Source organism: Tenebrio molitor, chromosome 5, assembly GCF_963966145.1.
Source record: "Tenebrio molitor chromosome 5, icTenMoli1.1, whole genome shotgun sequence".
Classification (NCBI taxonomy): Eukaryota; Metazoa; Arthropoda; class Insecta; order Coleoptera; family Tenebrionidae; genus Tenebrio; species Tenebrio molitor.
In genome coordinates this window covers 2,080,960-2,095,711 of record NC_091050.1, presented here as the reverse complement: position 1 = coordinate 2,095,711, position 14,752 = coordinate 2,080,960, and the positions used below count along the sequence as shown (strand labels likewise).

Here is a 14,752-nt window from a genome sequence, read left to right as displayed (position 1 = left end):
TTAATCTTAACCGAAAGAACAGTTGGGGCCAAGAACGTTTTATTTATTGCGGCGATGTAAACTTTTGAATGACATTGTTGTTTACAATTTCATTCCTGTCTTTAGCCAGTCGAAATGGAAGGATGCTTGTGGGCCTTGCGGATCTTCGCCTCTGCCCAGGTGTACGGGATCTCGTACCAGAGACTGACGTCGTCGGAAAGCAGGTCGTGCGTGTCGGTGGTCAGCACCCTCTTGTGGACGCCGAACTTGGGGACGTTCTGGTCGTCGTCGAACATCGCCCGCGTCTCCTCCACGCTCTTGACCAGCGTCTGAGCCACGGGGTCGTCATCTAGGTCGATGTTGAACTGGAGGTAGCGCAGATCGCACCTGTAGATCAGCTTGTCGCGCATGTGGACGGTGAGGGTGTTGAGGCGGCGGGTGGGGACGAGCTCGACGTCGTAGCCGAGCTCGGCGAGCCGGGCTGGAAAAGCGAAGACCTAGGTGAGCGACGGCGGCGGCGTCTTCCACCTGCCCACTCACTCAGGATGCCGTGCAGCTTCTGGGTCTTGTGGCGGATGGCCCCGTGGGCCTCGTACGGGCCGAAGCAGATCTTCAGCGACATTTTCGACAGGCGAGTCGGAACGATCTGCCAACGGCCGTTTCCATGGGACTAAATATAAAATGAGCCCGGATTCACTCCCCCACCATGAAGAATGCCGATTATTGTTCCGAATATCAGGACAGTACTTTGCCAGGCTCCCTCGTCGTCGGCATATAAAAGCCATGGCGTTTCAGCGGCCGTCTTTTTGGCAGTGGAGGCCCCCGAGTCAGAAGAAGAAGAAAGTGAGTCCGATGCTGTGCATTGTTTTTTTTACGTTTTCCTGTTTTATTTATTTTTTTCTGAGCGCCGTAACGACGACGACGAACACTCGGAACAGGTGGTCGATGTAGTTGTGTAATTCGGCACGTGCGGCGCTGCCTACCTGCTCTGAATGACAGATGATGGACATGATAACGATAATCACAACGATTCGCGATGAGGTTGCAATGTGGGGTGACAAACCTGGAGACTTTTACTTTTAATCGAAGCGATTACGCTTTGACACTGACCTCGATCAGTCAAATCTATTGTTGATTCTGTTTAAAAATCGGTGCCAATTTCTACAGATATTTTCGAAATTTTTTCTATTAATACCAATTACTAGTGTGACATAACCGGAAAAGCTAATTAATTACCGGTTGGCATGCGTGGCTTTGGACGATTGCGAAAGTATTGTCTGGATTTTGGTTTGCCGTTCGTTCAAACCGAAAAGTGAAACGTCGAGATGATGCTCAAAAGAAATACATTTCTCCGTGATCTTTGAACAAATTGCCAGTTTTTCAAAATTATTGGATGTTTTTTGCAAATGACGATAATTCACGGGTTGAACAGCTGACGGGTGTAAATCGAAGAGGCGACAAAAACAGTAGATTGTATCATTAAGAGTGGAAGTGAGTCTTTTTGTGCTAAGCCCAGAGATCGAAGACCGAGACGAAGCTGAGGTCGCAAATGGGCGAAATATCTGACAGAATTAAGAGGAATTAATGTTCGAGTGTCTTGATCTTCTAATTCAAAAATTTAACATCCGATCTGGAGCCACAACGTTTTCTAGATATTTTCTCTTATTCAGCTGTTCTGATTGACAGAAATCTAGAAGAGATTAATGGATTATATGTATTTCTAAATTGGTTCATAAAGTTCTTGGCAGAAACGTTCATGGAGAAATCAAACGGCTGCGAAACTGGGAAGCAGCAGAAATCCAGAACGAAGAAGAAAGAGAAAATCGTCTTACTGGAATGTTTAGGAGTTTGTTGTGAATTGGGAATCTTGGCTTCTACCAAATTTGTCACTCCGCTTGAATTTTTTTTTTGTCAGAGTTGGGATATGAGATGCAGCTCCGATTTGTTGGGTTCAGCTCGCAGGATAAAAAAATACTGTCACAGACATCTTTATCAATCGCTGCACAGCTTCTCAAAGTGCCAAATCAGGACTGCAAGGTGGATTATCTAACAATTCGACTAAAATTGCTTTGTCAGTTGTCCAGTATAAATCAAGACAGTTTCAACGTGGATTTTATGCGAACATTTTACTTCTAATTGTGTAAAACACATCGTAAACGACAAGAGTATGGGCGGGGCTTTGTTTTAAACTGTAACGCCATAAACCGCACACCACGTGACATCCTGTTCTCGCCAAGCTTACGTTGAATATGTGGAAAAACACAGTGACATTTGAAAAAGGGGTAAAAGTGAACAATTCGATGGTAGGATGTGGTCGCGTAAACACTTAAAAAAAACAAACACAACATTTTGATTGAAGTCGCTTTTCTTCCGTGAGGAGGAAGTCATAAATAGTGAAAATGAAAAGAATGGCTTAGCTCCCAACGAACTGTTTGTTGCCTCTCTGATCCGTGGTGTTTCATCCGCCTTTAAATAGTTACAAATGACACATAGAAGTGATCATATGAAAATTGGTTCACCCAACATAAACAATGATTGTATGTTGCGCCTCCTCGACATTAATGCTCTATTTATAACCGGTATGCGGGAGCGAATGTAGTCGAAAAAATGGGATCGCAATATCTTCCGAACGTTTATTGCGGGTTTACGTAAAAAAGAAAAAACATCTGTCGATTTGTGTTATTTTAGAAAATGAAACCGACACGGTCGTCACAAACATCTGCGGAAAATATGAAAAGGAACAAATTCGCGTGGAAAAAGTGATTTAAACGTCATTGTCACACTTTTCGGTCTCGTCTTCGATCCAATCGAATAGAAGAAATAAAATGTCAAAAATTGACAGTTGAAAAGTGTTGTTTATATCGTGTTTTTTTTAATCTCACCTCAAAGTAGGCGTTGAAGAGTCGATTGTGAACGTACCAGGGATTACAGATAACGGATCAGCTGCTTAAAGCTAACCTTACTTTTTGCGTTATTTGTGTTTTTACTCTACAGACTGACGAGTGGTGCGTTCACAATCGACTATTCAATGCCAACTTTGTGGTGAAATTAAAAAATTAAAAAAAAACGCCCGATATAGCATTCTCGCTCGTTAAAAAAGTCCAAGTTAATATTTCAATAGCCTTGAAAATTATTTCTGACATATTGATTTGCATTTTTAAAAGACACCATTCCGATTGATTGTCAAAATTATGTAAAAGGGGAATTTTGTACCGCAAGTCTTCAAAGCTTTGGTGATGTCTTCTTCTCACGCACAACACCCTGTACATTTGCCAGATCAAAATTTTATCGATGTACCATTATGAATCCCACACGATTTCATCTCTACGTTGTAGCACGTGCTTATAAAAAAAGGATGTTTAAGATTATGTAAACCCAAGGAATTTTACTTGGGACACCGTGTATATCAAAATTAAAATTCAACATTATCATCAAACAAAGACCAACGAGGTGCAGTTGTTATCTGAACAGCAAAAAGTTTCATATTTGTTTATTTAATAGATTATAAACAATAGGAGTATTTTTTTAAATAAATATTTTTAGTCCACTGCCGGAAGGTGCACGCGGCAAGAGTAGAATCGCCGTTTGCCACTCAAATATGTATAGTTGTCAACCCCGCAGCATTCGAAATGTTTTTTTTGCGTAATTTCTAGCCCACACCCTGTAAATTACATAACGACGAAATTTTGCCGACCGAGTAAACCCGACTTCTATAATAAACCGACTGAATACTAGACCACAGAATGCGGCTACCTGAATCTGACATTTGGCACGCGCCGATCTTGTCCCACATCGCGGCCCCGCCGCCGAATTCCTGCGAATCTCGCACCCCCGATCGCCGCCCCTGCCCTTGCCGGCGGCACCGCCGCGGCCCAAATGCACGTAAAACTGAAACGCAGTTCCGACACAGCCGATCTATTTCTGCAGCAATGCGCTCCGGGGGGAGGCCGGGAGGGGCGACTCCCGACCATCCAGGATTTATCCCGGCCACTAAACCAATCCTGTCAGTTATCCGAAACCTGTTGAGTGTCCGAAAAAAAAAGCACGAAAACCGTCGCTCGATTAGTGCTAGTCGCTAGATCTCGTCCAGGATTTATTGTTAATGTCTAATTATAGTTTTTGTCCGCTTCCAATTTATTTTCGCGTTAACAACAAACAGAGCAAGCAGTGTGGTTGGTTTAGTGGTTGGTTGGTGGGCGCTCTCTCGTAATCCATGGGCAAGACGCACGAGGTAGCGGTGAGCTTGCGGAGGGATTCCCCCACGGAGCAATGGGGCTTCAGCTTGGTCGGGGGCGCCGACGTCCAGACGCCCCTCATCGTCACCAGGGTAAGCGCCAAGGTGACACACGACTTCACCGCCGCCACACCCGCCGCCGTTTTCGATTTTACCGTTTTCCTTCCCGACTGACCGTTGCTTTTGGCGCAGGTGGGGTTCGGCTCGCCCTCAGACGGGGTGCTCCAGCGTGGTGACATCATCACCAAGGTGGGCAACTACGATGCCAGAGACATTCGTCACCAGGACGCGCAGACTTTATTTAAAAATGCTGGCAATAACATCCGAGTGGTAGTGCAGAGGTGAGTGACTAATCGATCGATCGGTTTTTACTATTTTTCCCGGATCGAAAAGGCGCAAATTCCGATCGATCCAGCACCGATGGCCGTTGCCAATTATTTCGACTGTTTATTGCACTTTTTATGTAGACTGTGAGCCGGAAGTGATGATTTATTTATAATTCTCGATGTTTTGTCGATCCGCGCGAAAAACAAATTTTATTCGCTTCCGTCGGAATTTTAAAAAATCGCAAGTGAAGAAAATTTGAAAAAAAAATCGACGGCTTTGTCAAAGAAGAAAGTACTGTCCGGGACAGAACTGACTGCACACTTTCATCCGATGATGTAGCCTCCCCGCGTGACCTAGAGCAAGGCTACGGTTCGCTGACCTGGCTTCGCTGTAAATAACATCGAATCCTTGGAAAAATCCTGATTTTGGCCAATGACTTGGCCTAATAATTGTCTCGTTTGGTTTTAACCCGTTAAATAAAAAACAATTCCTGATTGTCATATGATTTAATTTTTTTTAAATTAACCGACCACTTCATTTTCTCTCAAGAACAGATATTTTCTGATTTTATAAAGAACATTTTTTTATAGGATGAGAAATTATAGAAAAAAACAAATATTAAAATAAAAACAAAAATCATGTTTTAATAACAGAGCGCATAACCGCAAGAAAATCTTCGAATTTTCGTTTAAATATTCTTCAATTGAACAAATTGCTTTTTTGGTAAATAATACAATAAATTTACTTAGTGTTATTTTCAACAAAATCAAGAGTGCCAAGATTTCAAGGTTATACACGTATGTTACTTTACAACTATTTAGCTGCAGTGAAAATAAATATAATTAAAGAGTCACCCGGTATACACACGCGGTTAGGATTTATCGAAATTTTAAGTCGAACTAAGTTTCCAAGTGTACAAAAATAAAAACAGAGTTTTAAAGCAGTTTGCAGTTATATACAGAGTGGATCATGTTAGAAACGGGATCAACTTGAGATTCTATATAAAAAAAAAATAAAGTTCAGGTTCAGGATTTTAATTCACTCACTAATTTACCAATTCCGTTCTACACATCAGCTTTTTTGTGTTGCTGTATGATACAGTGCGTTATCTTGTGAAATTCTTTTTTTATATTGGTATACAACAAAATTTTGAAATACAGGGTGATTTTGAAATGCGTGTACAAATTTTAACCACGAGTTACTGGCTTCATGTAGGACTCGGAAAAAATATTTAAAGAATTTTGTCAAAAAATAATGGATGTATTTTTAAAATGTGCCGAAATTTTACCTACGAGGTTATTTGACAACGTAGAAGACTAAAACCAATAAAAAAAAAATTGTAGCTCAAAAAATAAATGTCATTTTATTTTTTGACAGAATTTTTTAAATATTTTTTCCGAGTTCTACATTAAGCCAGTAGCTCGTGGTTAAAATTTGTACACGCATTTCAAAATCACACTGTATACAGAGTTTATCAAAATAAAGTCAAATTTGACTGAAGTAAACAAAACCATTTTCAATATGGACGGTGGTAAGAAAATTTAAAAAAAGTTAGAGCCCTCGGTTGATTTATATGACTGGCAAATCAGTGTGATCACGTGATTTCAAAATTCTTGTTATTTAAAAAAATTTGCCTTCACATGAGTTGATATAATTTTGAGTGATTTTTCTTTTCGCAGAGAGAACACTCCTCGGCAGAATACTAGCACAGGATCGTCAAGGACCAGCTCCCACAACTACAGTCCCTTGTCGGTGTCACCCCATCTCTCCCCCAAAGGGAACTATTCGACCCCTTCGCCGTACAGTCCAGCTGGGTCGGCACTGACCCCGTACTATTCCTCACCTCTGACACCCATCGACGACAATTACTTCGAACCGGTCACTTACACCCCGGGAGGCAGGAGGACCACCGCACGTGGTCAAGACATACACGTCACCAATCAGGTAACGACTGTTTTAGAACAGAAAAGAATTTCGACAGATTCAAGATTTGTTCGATTCTTTCGGTGCTGTTAATCCCGAGTCGTGTTCCAGCTCCGCCGTGACGATTTCGTAAATGCAAATGTTTGCATTAGTGCAGTTGTGGCACATTTGTTATGTGGGGCATTGCATCATCGTGCATAAAAATGACGCTCGGACCAAAAATTTTGGCAAGCTCTTGCACACTGGAGACATTTCATTCCTATGCTTGCTGCTGCGGTCACCGGGAGATGTGTCATTCTCACTAAGGAAATTTTTGGAATGACGACCTCGCTCCCCTTTTTTCAATTTTTTTCTTTTCAAACCGTCTCTATTATGTTTACGTCAACATTCTTTTTTGAACGTGTATTTTTTGTTCCTGCTTTAGCCGGAAGTTGCCAGGCTATGATTATACAGGACGTTCTATAAAAATAAATATCGCAAATTTTAATTACCCGAGACGTAAATTTGGAATGGGTTATTTTTGGACACTCTATATTCGATAAAAATTTAAAAACGGTCCCGTCAGCGTTCACGATTCTACTAAAACATAATTCTATCGATTTTCATGATGAAGCGGCTCGCCCGAAACTGAAATATGTTAAATATGTTTTATTTTTATCTGTTTGACCTTGCCGCTTCTTTCAGACTTGATGTTTATTTCAACTTTCAGTTGGTTTATTGAAGCCACAGCATCTGCTTTTGTTTTAAAAATGAAACGAACTGTTAAATAGATACATCAAAATATAACGGAAATCGTTAAAACATCCTTTTCAAGAATTTTGACACCTGTACAGTGTGAACCAAGAAAGATCAATGGAAAACGCGAAACAAACAAGTTCTTTACATTAATTGAAAAATTTTCAATTTTGGTTTCCACTGTTCTTCAAGAATTGCACTTTTGGTTCCAAGAGTGCCAACGCACCCCGTCAGTTACCAAATGATTTCAACAAATTAACGCTCCACCTCACTCTGCAAGAAATAAAACTTTGTATTTTGAAAAATGTAAATTAAATTTGTCTTAAATAACTGTTACAAAAAACAAATCATCATCTTTCACAAGCACTTAAAAAAACCAAAGGCAAAAGATTTAAAAAATCTTAGAAATATCATATTTGAAAATGAAGAAAGCAATAAAATAATTTCTTAGCAACTAATCTTGCTTCTTATTGGAACAAGATAACACCGACATTCACTCTGCACAAAGCGTAATGGACTAAATCCAATAGTTTTTAAATTTCTGTCCTGGACGATTGTCAAAAACTAAAAAATGTTGTATATTTGCTTTTGTTAACACGAGTGATTTTCAAGTTGCATAATTTTCATTTGAAAATAGAAAAATTCCAAAATAAAAAAATATTAATTTAAGCTTCAATTCTTGAGGTATTTACAATTTCTTTTATACAGCATTTAACAAGATAACCACCGTGCACAACTTTTGGAGAGAATTTGTACAAAAACATGAACATTTTCAATTTGAAACTAGAAATGGTGGAGTCCAAAGGTTAAAAAACCTCTGGATATTTTTTTGTTTTTTTGGAAAGAAATTGCTATTTCACGTTTGCCTCTATTGAAAAATAACGAGGCGAGAATTGACGACTTCTAATCTTAAACGACGTGCACGTTGCACAAACGGAAATAACCGTTGCGAAAGTGCCACTTCGGTCGTGGAAAATTCCAAACCGGATCGAAAAGTAACAGTTTGAGGTCCTGCGATGACCACGTCTGCTCTTGTGAATGGTGGTCATCACTGACGGTCTATTTTTAAGCGGCACCGTTGCGTAATAATCTCCAACCTGGACCCGGTCCAGAAACTGTGAGGTTATCGAAGTAATTAACGGCGACAACGGACCCCGACGCGCGTCATCAGCGGGTGCAACGCGACAATCAACGTCGAAACTACCTGTTCCGGAAGGATCCGGGCGGCGGATGCGATTCCGGAGGAGCTCCGAAGGAAGCAAAAAAAAACCAAAACCCACCGATCGACGCAATAAAAAGCGTGCAAGTGCAAGTTTCCGTGCTGAAAACGACGTTGTTTACATGACTGAAAGTGCCGAAATATCGACGGGCGTTGGTGGGGCGGTTTTTCGCGAATTCCACGCCAGTCGGAGTCAGGTGCTCATTAGGTGTGGTGATTTCCGATAGAAAATGATCCTGTCCAGGAACCCCTCCGGCGATCACTTCGCCCCCCAGCACGAGAGCGCCAAGCTGTGGGTAAGACACGCCACCCCCGACGACCGCCGAAACGGCACGCGCCCACGCGTTCGCCGTTCCCGTTCCGTTTATACCGCAAGTGTTGTTATTTTCGAACTGGGTTATTTCGTGTGTAATCTGGTATTTATAGAGCGGATGTTTGGGGGGCTATTTTTTTACGACGATTAATTGGGGTAATCGACGATTTTTATCGGGTCGAGTGTCGTTATGCAGGGTTACGTCGAGCGGTGCTGTTTTAAGATTGACGAAAATAAACCGCCTTTGCGAAATGTTTACGCGCGTTCGACCGTCGAACAAATCGAAGGGTTGAAAAATCACTAATTTTCGAGCGGGCGGGATTACGAAGGGTTAAAACGTTGCAGCGTCGTGAAGAGAGAAAACGTCATTTATCTGTTGCACGTGCGACAAAACGAAATTAAAAAATATTTCAGTATGACGGTTTTTGGTGAAGTACTTATTTACTAATAAAAAAAAATTCCACTGACAAATCTTTCTTTTTCGTCGAAATCAAAATTTCGCATTGGGAGCGAGTGTCCAAAATAAACACCTGACAATCACTTGTCCCAATGGAACACGCCCAGTCGGTGTTTCGATTTGTTTGCATGAATCCCCCTCCCCCTTCGATTTCGTAGCCACATTTTTAAAAAAACTAACAATCAATTTTGGACTTGTTTCATTTTTTAATCATTCTTATTTAATTTCTTCACCATTCCAAAAAGTATACCGAGTGTCCGTGCGGAAAGTTCAGATTCAGTGTAGTTGTCACGTCAATACTCTGCCCCCAACCACCCCCACTTCACAAAAAAAAAACTTCTTGGGTTGATCCTGCAAAAATATTTCATAAGCAAACAAATCATGTAAATCATCAAATAAACTAAAATATAATAAATAAATAAATAAGTTAAAGTCACTACATTTTCGCTGACCTTGAATTTGACAATTCAGAATGGGTGGGCTGGACCAGCCGATTTTCGAACCCATTTTGTACATTTTGAAAACTTTCAGGTGTTAATTTTTCTAATCGAGCAAAATACAGTATATTATTGAAATGCGTTAAGAAAATTTAAACGGTGATAGAACTCATGAAAACAAATTACTTTTCTATTTACCATTTTTTCGAAAGATCTTTCTTAACCCATATAAAGTTTTAATTAATTTGATCGTAAATTCTAATACCCGCCAATGTCTCCGCGCGTGCTTTAAAAGCGAAAGAAGATAAAAACTTAGATAGTCAAGCAAAAACCAATTCTTTATTCGCAGTAAGTGAGAGTGACATTGAAGTTACGCACCACACTTGATCAAGAGCACAACTTTAAAAAAAAAGTCACAAGGGTTTAAGTCCGGTGAACGAGCTGGCCAGAAAACTGGTCCATTACGACCTATTGAAGAAGCAAGAAGCCATTGACAAAATACAATTCGACGTGGTGGTTCTTTTGGTTTTAAGTGTTGGACACCTTGAAGATGATAAGGATGGAATCCCTGTTCGTGCAGCGTTCTCCAAGTTGTGAAACTTGAAACGTTCATTCGTAATGCAAGTCGTCGGGAACTAACATTCGGTTCTTCCTCAAAAGCTTGCAGAATTTCAGGCTCCAAGTCCAACACAAGGCGAGATCTTGAACAGTCTCGATCTCAGTTGATGGGACCATTGTCTAAGTAGAACTACTTCTACTTAGACAATGATAGGACTAAAAGTACCATAATCCCTTAAATGCTGGACAGCATTGACAAAGGAACGTGCCCAGGGAACTTGGCGACCGGGAAATCTCTCCATGTACACACGCCTGGCTTGATAAAGCTTCCCCGTAGATGAGCACCATGTCTGTTAACTGCGGATTAGTGTACTGCACCATTTTTCAGGATAATTACGAGAAATTCACTTTCTAATACATTGTAAACACGGCCGCAAGCAGGTGAGGACGTGACTAAATTGTGTCAGTAAGTTTTTGCCTGGGTTTTAGGCGTATTAAATTTTTTGCGTTTACCTTTTTCGTACAAAGCCGTTGTTCTTTCACCGTCTCATTCATAAACGACTCGATGACACGGAATACAGTGAAAATAAATTTGAGTTTTCGAAAAATTGGTAAATAGAAAAGTAATTTTTTTGATGAGTTCTACCACGGTTTAAATTTTCTTAACGCATTTCGATAACACGCTGTATATATCGAAATATTATATCACTTTTTAACCCAGACGTAGATACCTACTAAAAAAGTCCTCTTTCATAATCGGTCATTAAATATTTTAAATTTCGTAGTGGGCGTGGTAATGACGCGAGTCCTCTATCTAAAATTTTCGCGCAGACACCCTATACAACACGTAAAGCGTCCCACAAAAAAAATTAAAATTAGAGTCACTTCCGACGAACCTAAACAAACCAAAAATTCCCGCCCTTTCCAAACGATCCTTTTAATTTTCCAAATTTGAAATTTAGGAAGCGTCACGATCCATTCCACTGCGCCGCCCCTGTGTTTTTGGTCGCTCCGGTGGTGTATGTGTAACGTGCCCTCTGTTTGTTGTAGCCCTACCGCACCACCCCCCTGGTTCTCCCCGGGGCGAAGGTGAAGCGCGAACCCGGACCGACGGAGAGTTATCTGAGACACCACCCCAACCCCGCCGTTAGGGCGCCCCCGCACCACCTAGATCCCGAACTCTTGATCAAACAGAAGGTGATACGAAGAAGCTTGCTCTAACAAAACGCTCCGCGTGCCACATTAATTTTTTCGACGCATCACGCGCGTTTTTTTTCCAGTAGCCACATAGACGCACCGATTTTTCTATAAAACTTGTTTTTTTTTTTGTTTGGAACAGGTTACCAACACGGTTTTGGAAAGATTAGCCACCGGCGATCCGAACAAGCAGGTTATTATACGATTTTTTTTCCTAATTTTTTTGTGTTTTTCGAAAACCGCCCAAAATGGACGGGGCGATTTGACTTTTTTATGTCGTTTCGTCCGACGCGTTCTGGTTGTGTGTCGTGCGGTTCTGGGGGGTGCACCCTTGACAGTTTCGTTTTTTCTAGATCGTCCACAAGCAGTTCAATTCTCCGATCAACCTCTACAGCGAACCCAACATTGCTGACACCATTCAGAAGCAAACCGGCGTAACTCCGTAAGTTATCGACAATGTCGGCGCTCATGAGAAATGGCCGCTATTTCTGGTCCGTCCCCGTTTCGCGACGGTGCCGCCAACTGTCACGAACGAAAAGTTTTTTCATCTCGGCCGACCGACAGATTGCCGTGGGCGAATTTTTACTCTCGCCGACAAGTGACCGACACTTTTGAAGCGCACAAATTGTGACGCTTATCGCGAAAATCTGGACGCGGCGACAAAAGATATTTAATTAAATTGAAGACCATGGCGCGGTGCCAACCCAACGACCGAGTTATTGGGGCAGAGGCTTTATTTACTGAATGGACAAGTTTCTGGGTGAAATTTAGCCGAAAAAATGCACATTATACAAAATCACATGACATTTGTCTCGTTTGTGATTCGCTAATGCGGGTCACGTGACCCGTGTCAGTTGGAAGCGAACATCAATTACGGAAGCCAGAATAAAAACAAACACGTTGCAATTGTTTGCGAATGCAGTAACAATAAAAGATTCTAGTGTGGCGTCCGAACAAGATGAAGGTGGGATTCGGGTTATTTTTGAATGCTGCGGTAAATAAAATCGCCAAACTTACATCACCACAAAATTACTGCGAGTATGAATCGTTGATTTACGATTCGTTTTCGGAAAATTCGTATCTAATATTAAACGCTCATAATTTAAATTTCTTTTTAAAAATCCAAGAACTTCGGTGGGCGTGTCCGTTCAAGACACGCCCTTTCGGCAATTTAATTTTTGTGGTGCCGATCAGACGCCGGGATTTTAGGCACATCCCAGGCGGCCGTCGACCGCCTTGATTAAGTAAAAAAATCGATTAATCTGACACCCGACCTGAAAACGGTAAATTTGGACACGATCCAGCCCAAAAGTCGTATTTAGTTACGCGGTGGGCGCGTACAAATCGCGATTTTGTAATCCCCGATGACAGCTTTCCGATTTTGTTGGGGCCCCACCGCGAGATGGCGCCGCTCGACATCTGTCGATAATCCCATCTAGGAATATCAATTTTTCGACACCCTCATCGTCTTGTTCGCCTTGAATCCTGGTCGCAGCACGGACCGTCCATCATTTTATCGATCTGGCCTCGGTCCCAGATGGCCCCGGTCCAAATGTTCATGATCTTGGGTACTTGCCGCAGAAAAATTGTCGATGAAAGCAAATTCCTTTTCGTTTGTGAAGCTCAAGAACGTCCAAAAACAGAACTGGCGGCCGATTCTGTCTCGCGAAGTAATCTGAACGTTGGTCGGTTTGCAGAATTCGCAAGCAGGTGAAATTCAACCCGGCCGAGAGCGAGACTTACAAAGCGATTCAGGAGCAACAGCTCGGGGATGTGGTGCAAGAAGTGAGCGTGCCACCCCAGAGCAGAATCTACGCTCCTAACAAGACGATCCCGGCCAAGGTAAACAGCAATAATTAGCCTCGCTACGCTTCTTGCCAAGTACGTCACTAGGTGCTTTTGCAACGCTGCATTGTACGTGTTGCGAGTTTCGGTCCTATAAAAATCTCGAGGTCGCACGATTCCTGCGTTTATTTCTGATTGGTATACTCTGTCCGTTTTAAAAATGGGGAGAAGTTACAAGATACACCGACTGGCGATGGAGCAGTGATTCCAAAACTGTTATCGCTGCCAGAACAGAAAAGCTGCAGAGGTCCAGTAATTGTAGTTGATTCTGCAGGAATTTTGTCCCAGGGTAGATGCAAATACACAAAAAAAATCACAGGGTATAAGAAGTATTAAACAATATCTGCATTATGCTTACGACAAGAGGCTAAAATGCATCGTCAAGTTTATGCCAAGAGTGCAGCGAGGACAACAATCACATGAAAGATGAACAGATGTACTTTAGTCCCATGATACACATGCTATTTTTTGCATATTTGGATTTAACAAAAAAATGACAACTTGGTTTTACGCGTCGTAATAAAAATTACGATTTAGACTTGTCCGCATCTTTTTTTTTGTTTTAACGTTCACATTTTTCGTGACAATTTATGGGACCGAAATCAGCCTGTCCATGTCCACCTCTTCTATCCATTCCCCTATTTCCATCTATCTTTATTCCGTTGTGATTTGTCGACAGAAGTCAGCCCATCACGTGGTCAACCAGAATCCGGCCTTCTCCAACTCCATCGGCGATCCAGAAGTCATACAGCAGAGCGGATCGTTCAAAAGGCTGATGTGGAGCGTCCTTCCCGAAAGCAGCTATTAAATCACTCGAAAGAGGAAAAAAATCTCCGAATTGCAGAACTGACAAAACACGTGTCCACATTTTCGACGAATATTTTAAAAATGTTCGATTAATTATTGTTAGATTTAGATAGATAGAGTATCTTTCAAATTTTATCGTGCAAATACGTAGAGCCTTTTAACACCCGTTCGCATTGATAAGTTTGACAGGTATGACTACAGTTGTATGCGGATGATATACTTTTTCTTATAATGTTGGGCTTAGCTTAAGGTATTGTTTGTAAAAATCAGTTGTCTGTGTTGCTTAGGTCAATGTCGTGCGGCTTGCCTCGGGGGCAAGCCCCAACGATCCTCGAGTAGCTTGATAGGCCGTTTTTCGTTCGTTCTTGTATATTTTCAAATTTTATTAAACGAGTGAATCTAGTCAGACAGTTAGGTAAGTTGTATACTATTTTATAGATCTTAATTTAACGTTCACTATTTATTTATTAACTGCTATACCATATAGAAAGGAATGTTATTCTTGTGCCATACATAATTTATATGAAATAAACATATTTCTGTAAAACTTCCACCTTCATTTCCGATTTTTCGAATCGAAATGGGACCTCTCCAAGGTCGGACCTATCTTATTCCCACATCTTTGCACTTATATTAAAATATATTTACATCTGTACTTGTTGAGAAGAACATTATTGTCGACTTCCAACAAAAAGATTTTCCACTTACCCGAATTCCTAAT

At 41.3% G+C, this 14,752-nt stretch overlaps 2 protein-coding genes across 6 annotated transcripts; one reads left to right on the top strand and one right to left on the bottom strand.

The window, feature by feature from the left end:
* Positions 1-22: 22 nt before the first annotated feature.
* LOC138132091 (UPF0728 protein C10orf53 homolog) lies at positions 23-662 on the bottom strand. Its single transcript, XM_069049467.1, has 2 exons — positions 520-662; positions 23-460 (listed from the first exon to the last, which is right to left on the bottom strand). The coding sequence occupies exons 1-2, from the start codon at positions 599-601 to the stop codon at positions 102-104; spliced, it is 441 nt and encodes a 146-aa protein (XP_068905568.1). The 5' UTR covers positions 602-662; the 3' UTR covers positions 23-101.
* Positions 661-14,578, top strand: Zasp66 (PDZ_signaling and DUF4749 domain-containing protein Zasp66). 5 transcript variants are annotated; one of them, XM_069049454.1, is made up of 8 exons: positions 661-822; positions 4,406-4,554; positions 6,220-6,484; positions 11,233-11,379; positions 11,522-11,572; positions 11,733-11,821; positions 13,077-13,221; positions 13,904-14,578. In XM_069049454.1, the coding sequence occupies exons 1-8, from the start codon at positions 661-663 to the stop codon at positions 14,030-14,032; spliced, it is 1,137 nt and encodes a 378-aa protein (XP_068905555.1). In that variant the 3' UTR covers positions 14,033-14,578. The 5 variants fall into 5 exon arrangements, with proteins under 5 accessions (XP_068905555.1, XP_068905558.1, XP_068905559.1 ...); XM_069049457.1 differs by having other exon boundaries at positions 691-822; positions 13,077-13,260; positions 13,904-14,040; XM_069049455.1 differs by lacking the exon at positions 661-822 and adding an exon at positions 4,003-4,306.
* The last annotated feature ends 174 nt before the right edge of the window (positions 14,579-14,752 follow it).

What these genes read in the sequence shown, in the direction of transcription:
- Zasp66 (XM_069049454.1), top strand. Translation starts at nt 661, where the DNA reads ATGAGCCCGGATTCACTCCCCCACCATGAAGAATGCCGATTATTGTTC. An exon ending in CGAGTCAGAAGAAGAAGAAA is followed by an intron (nt 823 to 4,405) that starts GTGAGTCCGATG and finishes CTTTTGGCGCAG; the next exon opens with GTGGGGTTCGGCTCGCCCTC. An exon ending in ACATACACGTCACCAATCAG is followed by an intron (nt 6,485 to 11,232) that starts GTAACGACTGTT and finishes TGTTTGTTGTAG; the next exon opens with CCCTACCGCACCACCCCCCT.
- LOC138132091 (XM_069049467.1), bottom strand. Translation starts at nt 601, where the DNA reads ATGTCGCTGAAGATCTGCTTCGGCCCGTACGAGGCCCACGGGGCCATC. An exon ending in GAAGCTGCACGGCATCCTGA is followed by an intron (nt 461 to 519) that starts GTGAGTGGGCAG and finishes TCGCTTTTCCAG; the next exon opens with CCCGGCTCGCCGAGCTCGGC.